Source organism: Acyrthosiphon pisum, chromosome X (genome assembly GCF_005508785.2).
Source record: "Acyrthosiphon pisum isolate AL4f chromosome X, pea_aphid_22Mar2018_4r6ur, whole genome shotgun sequence".
NCBI classification, from domain to species: domain Eukaryota; kingdom Metazoa; phylum Arthropoda; class Insecta; order Hemiptera; family Aphididae; genus Acyrthosiphon; species Acyrthosiphon pisum.
Window position 1 is genome coordinate 97406306 of NC_042493.1, and position 7318 is coordinate 97413623.

A 7318-nucleotide genomic window follows, 5' to 3' on the forward strand; every position below is an offset into this window, starting at 1 on the left:
ACAACGTATATATTATAATTATATTTGTATTTATTTTGATTAGTACCTAATTTATACGACATATTATTTTTTATTTATAAGAAGTTGGGAAAGTGGGTGTCGCTCTGCTGTACAGTAGGGTACTAGTGGGTTTTTGTAATGGATGGTGTTAAATTTGAATTCAATGATATAATATAATTGTATAAGAAAAACGATTCTGAGCAAAGGCGCTCAGACAGCCTATGATATTTTATTTTATTTTTATTTTTATTTATTCTTCAAGAAGATAAAGGGCCCCACTGAACATGTTCGTGTGAGGAGGGCCAATGAGTTCACAATTTGAAATATAAATACATTAAATAGTTCTTATAAATTAAATATTTATAATTTGTAATACTTATACATTTCTCACATACCTAACTATAATAATAATAATATAAGTACCTAATATATATTTTTTTCTCTTATTTTATATAATATAGTATTATGTAAAACATTGTGTAGTTAAATACAATATAATATGTTAATATAAAACTAAAATTAACAATAATTACTAAAGTCGTACAACTAATAAGATAAATACCTAATGCAGTAATCCTATACGTTTGTTATGAGTCTGTCTATATTTTGTTCTTGCAATAACCAAAGTGTAAGTTTTTATTTTAAGAATCTTAAAAGAGTTGCTGTGTTTAATTTCTATTAGTAGTATATTAAAAATTTTTGGACCAATATATATTACTAAATATATTGATGATATTATTGTGAATAAAGTAATTTATATAGCACTTTGTACGGTCTAGCAATAAAAGTTACAACAGCAGTTGAAAAATATTAAAAATACATAACAATTCTTAACTACAAAATAATTATTACCTAGATTTTAAATTTGATACATTTAATAAAAATCATCATTTAATAAAAAAAATTGTGGATATGGATTTTTAATATTTTCAAATATCGCTGTAAGTAACAATATATTAGGTGCCTTGTTGTAAATTTTCAAATTTTTTTACCAACAAATACATTTTTACTGACATTCATAGAAAAAAATAAAACTAATAAAATTTGAAACTGAAATTGTCCGTAAACAGTTAAAAAACAAATCAAAATATTTTGAAAATTTTATCGTGTATGGAAAATGCGAATATAACAACCAGTAAAAATTTCATGTAGGTATATACGGTTATTTTTTTTAGAGTTACACCAAATACCAAAATTGATTTTGCGTAAAAATTCACGTTTTTCTTTTTTTATTCACGGCGATATTGAAAGCTACTGCGAAGTTTTTAATTTTGAACCCCCAAAGTACCAACTAGATTCATTTTTCTATCAGAAAAGGTATTATTGAGGAAAATCTAAGCACTTTTATCTGTCCTAAAAGGTGAGGAAAGACAAAAAAAAAAAATTAAACTTACGACTAAATTGCCTAAATTGTAACATAGTACATGAAAGGTTAAAGCAACAAAAAGTATGCTTGGCACCAGGAATATATAAAAGAAAAAATTGGATCCAAAATATTATATACATATTATACATAAATATATAATACAATCCTATTTTTAGGGATTTGGTGGGGGGTTGCGCTGTCTGGGCCTGCCATATACATTAATTTTTCTAAGAGCATTATATCAGCTGCATACCCCGCGAACAAAGTCTGCTTGACTATGTTCAGGATTGCTAAATGTACGCATTACTATAGGGATATTGGCGCTATTTTTTAAAATTCTTTCGGTAGGAGCCATATTTCACTTTGACTGTACTAACCATTCGTAATAGATTTGCATTTTTTCTATGTAGTCAAAGCAGGGCTGACCTCCAAAATCCTTCGCTGCACATACTGCACACGTATGGTCTTATGTCATTATGTTGATTCATGTGGTAGCGCAAGTTGTGTTTGTAAGAGAATCTCCTAGCAGTTGAATTAATTGCAATCAATGATTTTTCATTCGTGGTTCTGTACCTATTTGTTCCCAGTGCTTAGACCTATTAGAACAATTATTGAATGATGCATGACATTCTCTGTAAATGCTACTAAAATTATTGTGATTATTAAAATGATATATATGCAATCGGATTCTTAAAAGTTGTTCCACATATTTCATACATTTGGCTAAGTTGGGCAGAAACATAATTCACACAATGGAAATAAAACCCTTAATTAAATAACCTTCAATATTATACAATTTTTTACAATTTTTTACTCAATTTAAACTGTTTACGGACATTTTCAATTTTTTTAGTTTTTTTTTCTATAAATATCAATAAAATTGTATTTGTTGCGTCAAAGACTTTGTAAATTTAATATGGGACTCTTCACACATCATTAAACAATATCAGTTTAAAAATATTAAAAATACACGGACGAGATTTTTTTTATAAGAATTTAAAGTTCATATGTTGACAAAATGTATCAAATTGAAAATGTACAATTAGCTTTGTAGTTAAAAATGATAAAATATTCAATTTTTATAGCTATAAGAAACCAGGTTCCATTTAAGTAGATCATTCTGTACCAAAAAATCACTTGACATATTACACAATTTCTTGTTATAGTGATTTTAAGTTCAACTTTGAACGAAACTCCATATTAAACCCAAGAATACCTATCAATTTTAGTTACGTAGGTATTTTGTTGTCATTTAAAAATATTATTTGTGGTTACTTCAAGCTTTTAAATATATTATTATATTTTATACACACGATGACATTTTCAAATGCAATTTTTTTGTCAAAAATTAATTTAAGTAGTTATTTTATTGTAGAATTAATGCCTAATAGTAAAATTAATTCATTTCCTTACAATAATATAAAATCAAATTAGTATTATCATATGACAGACCGTCTCCGCTCAGATTAGTTTTTCGTACACTATTATTTTATTAATTGAATACATTTTATTATTGAATCTAAATATATCACATCCATTACAGTGACTTTCTAGACACAACCAGAAAGATACTTTCTTGAAGACACTGGATTTTATTAAATTTTTTTAAATTATTAAATATTTTAAAATAAATGTATAACACGACGGGACTGACGTTGAATACGAGTAAAAGAGTGTAAATACGTAAGACTATGGTAGAATATGTACCTACAACAGAAAACGAAAAGATAGCAAACACGATCACAGATATATACTAATATCTATCCCTTGTATTAGTATATATCTGTGGATATGATTTATATCTGTGAATGATAAACTAATATGGATATAGCTATTAAACGATTGTAATCAAGAGTTTATTACCTCTTATTTGAAGCGATAAAATATAACGAAATAACACAGTAGGTATATTGCGTGTTGTATGTACATTGTACACTTCTAATTCAATTACACGCAGGTTGTCACAGACAATTATTTCAAATGATTAATATGATCGTTAAAATCATAGGTATTTTTCTAATTATATGTATATCTATAACTGTAGAAAAGGTTCCAGCCCATATTATTTTTTTGGGGGCCTTGGGCTATAGCCCACTTAGCCACCGGGCCGCCACCCCCTTAATCCGGCTCTGACCAATGACCATGCATGTTCCGAATCAAATTTGAAGTCAGTATTTTAGATTGTAAGCGGAGCAATGATTGTAATGATTTTACAACGATGCGTTTTTATTTTTATTTTAGATTTGATTTTTTTGAACTGCTTCGATTTCTTCAACAGTGTCTTGTTCAATGGGAAAGTGAATCTAGTTGGTGCATTTGGGAGGTATAATTTAAAATTCCCAATAGTTTTCAAAAGCGCCGGAAAAAACAACATAACAATTAAGGAAAAACGGGAATTTTTACTTAAAATCGGTTTTTAACAAAATCTTTTTTGGTTTTTGTTCGTAACTCTAAAACTATTTACGCTAGTTACATGAAATTTTCACTGGACATTTATATTAGTATTTTCTATACACCATTAAATATCCAAAATATTTTGACTTGTTTTGAGCTGTTTACGAGCATTATCAATTTTCAGTTTATTTAGTTTTTATTTCTATGATTGTTAATTATTTATTGTGTGAAATAGCTTGAAAATTTAATACAAGGCTCTTAATATATTGTTACAAAAACATTTGAAAAATATTAAAAATCTACTGTCACGATTTTTTTTATAAGAATTCAATGTTAACATTTTGACAAAAGGCGTAAAAATCACGAATTATTTTGAGTTAGAAATTCCTAAAAAAAATTCTTTGCGAATCTAAGATTTTAAAATGTAATACAAGATTCCTTTAAGTTATAGGGTTATCTAACTTTCATATTTTTATAATTTTTTTATTTTCAAATTTGGAGGAAATTACATATTAAAGAACCAAGAATAACGATTTTATTTTGTTGTAATTTTATAATATTAATTCAATGTACTGGGTACCGTATTAATAATAAGTAAGAACAATATAAATATAATATAAATTGATGTATTGAATTTGGATGTTTAAATTTTTTATGATCAATAACTTATGAAATAAAAATAATACAAATCGTTTGACGATAAATCAAACATTATACCTACGTTTGAATAAACACACAATATGTGGTAAAATGGCGCATAAGAAATCATATTTTATATTTATTTTTTATTTCCAACTAATACAACTAATGAAGAATCGTATGCTAAATGTTCAAGCATTAATAATTAAAATAAAATCGAATGATTCTATCTACAAAATAATGCAAAATGTATTAAATAATAACAATGCTGCAGCGCATCATGTTTAAGGAGTAATATTTAGGCAATTCATATGGCATGTACACTTGGGCTATGTCCATAGGTGTCACTATACTGCCCGTATTACAATCGTTGAACTAAGGTTAAACCACCGAAAAGTAAATTTTGAAAGAAAAAAAAGAGAAAATTAATTTGGTACCATACTATAAATATTAAACAATGCAAAAAATCGAAAAACTATTTCCTACATAAGTAACCTAGAAAGAGAATAAGGAATTCAAATATGTTTTCAAATTAAAATCGTTCTTTTGGTTCTGGCGAATTTTTATATCACTTTTTTGACTTTCATGCACACTTGGGATTTTAAACTTTTTTGATCGCAAAATATAGTGACGTTTGACTTACCGTATGCACATTTGTACGTTACGCATTTCCAAGAATTTTAGCTGTAGTTTATGTTTAATTACATACATTGTTCGGTGAAATCACGCACACTAATGGTTAGTCACTTTTACACACACAGTCACACAACACCCACGATAGATATAGTCATATAATATTGCCTAAATCTAATTTAAATATGTGTACCTATTGTTTATTTTACTTAAACTCAACAAGACATGTGAGCATGTGACATGACGTGATGTGTGACATTTTGACATTTTGACATAACACTAATGGTACTTTATTTCCCTTTAGAAGTTATAATTGGATAGTGGGAAAATGTAATAATAATGTCATCAGAACTTGATATCTGTCAATCAAAAATTAAATTATTTTTCCCTCTATAAATGTTAATATTCTTGACCCTTGTTCAACCATCACCTTAATGTTACTTGATGTGTTTTAATTATTTTCAGTACTTGGCTCTTTACTTAGAACTCCTGGATTAAAACATGGACGAAATCTCTATAAATGCGACCAACAGCGGTTGACAATCATCAGTTCACCACAATTCTGTGAACCGTAACCATACTTATCTGAACATTCATTCAAGCAAGGTATGTAATTATTGTTTTAAGTGCTTAGCCATAATGTTATATTAATAGTACTTTAGTTTGATATTTAAAAAATGTATTTGATTGTAACTGAGGGTTTATTTATATTATCCAGAACTTTTTTTGTTTGTTTACTATTTCAGAATACAATGAAGATTAGTCTATATTTAAATGTACTCCTCTTGGCATTAATGATGACAATTGTAACAGCTAATGTTAGACTTCAACGTTCACCTCAACAATACTGTGGTTCTAGATTGGCAGACATCATGAAAGTTATATGCAAAAGCAACTACAATGGACCAAATTTACGAAAAAGAAGTCAAATCGGTAAGTTTTATTTATTTATTTATTTATTTAACGGACGATAGTCCAATTTACATTGTATATTATAGTACATATATTTGATATAAGAAGAAGAAAAAAAAAATGACTAATATTAGAGATACCTAAATACAAACAAGATTTTATAACATGTTTAATTATTTATATAATAAAAAAAATAAAAATAAAAATAAAGATAAAATATAAAGTTTATAATAATAAATATTAATATATTAAGTAATAGAGAAAAAAAATCTAAATTTTTTGCTGAATTTCCGCTAGATGATAAAATATTAACAGGAGTACAAGATATATAATTTTGAGTGTAGGGTTTTATATAAAACAATTCTTTATTTCGAGTATTAGTATTGTTGGTTTTTAAAATAATGTTGCTTAAGAGAGAAGAATCGTCTATTTTATTATTAAGGAGTTTAAATAGGAAGGTTATATAAAATTGTTTTTAATTGTTCATAATTTATATCTCAGTAATTAATACCACTTTAAAGTTTAAACTAACCTAAGTGTACATAATTAAATTCAAAAATTAGTTCACTTAAGTCATAGTTGTTAGTTAAAATTTAAAGTGTTTACAAGTTATAATAGAAAATACGTTATAATTTATTATAATAAAAATATATTATAATTAAATATACATTTAATTGGATTATAACAATTACTTACTTGTAACTAAGCTGTAACAGAGAAAAAATGAATGTACTTATTTACTCCATTAAAAATCTATACATTATTAAAAATATAAATGATTTGATACTTTATTAACAGATTCAGATGTATGGGATTACAAAGACCTAGAAGATTACAATGCAATTGACTACCCATACCTACCAAAGAAAGAAGCAATGTCATTTATGCCCTCACGTTTACTTCGCTCTTTCAAAAGAAGTATCATCGATGAATGCTGTAATAGACCTTGCTATTTATCTGAACTAAAAACTTATTGTGGAAGTCATTAGTCAGTAGTACGAATATACAGACTTATAGTTGTAAGCGATTTTAGACGCTGAATAAACTATTATTATATAAACATAATATATCTATTTATTAAAGTCCATTCCTCGTTAGTTTCCATAGGGGTATGATTGTAGCATTTTGCACTAAGCATATTGTATGAAAGACAGGGTCGGCTCAAAGTATAGACGAGCTAGGCACCTACCTAGAGTGACACTTTAACAGGGATACATTTTTTTTTCTTATCGGTAGTATATAAGCAAAATATTATACTTACTCCTAACTTACTAGGATAAAATACCTAAAAAATTATTATTAAATAAAAATTATAAATACATAATAATATATTTATAACGTCATTGACTCATGTCAATGTTCGTTAGGCCGATG

The 7318-nt window shown here is 26.7% G+C and overlaps 1 protein-coding gene across 1 annotated transcript; it reads left to right on the plus strand.

Moving 5' to 3' along the window:
- Positions 1 to 5590: 5590 nt before the first annotated feature.
- Positions 5591 to 7009, plus strand: LOC100575361 (bombyxin C-2-like). The gene is made up of 3 exons (XM_003240882.4): positions 5591 to 5638; positions 5779 to 5965; positions 6743 to 7009. The coding sequence occupies exons 2-3, from the start codon at positions 5785 to 5787 to the stop codon at positions 6931 to 6933; spliced, it is 372 nt and encodes a 123-aa protein (XP_003240930.1). The 5' UTR covers positions 5591 to 5638; positions 5779 to 5784; the 3' UTR covers positions 6934 to 7009.
- The last annotated feature ends 309 nt before the right edge of the window (positions 7010 to 7318 follow it).

Bases quoted from the DNA above. Each gene is read 5' to 3' on its own strand.
- LOC100575361 (XM_003240882.4), top strand. From the start codon at position 5,785: ATGAAGATTAGTCTATATTTAAATGTACTCCTCTTGGCATTAATGATG. The intron at 5,966-6,742 runs GTAAGTTTTATT...CTTTATTAACAG, and splicing joins ACGAAAAAGAAGTCAAATCG to ATTCAGATGTATGGGATTAC.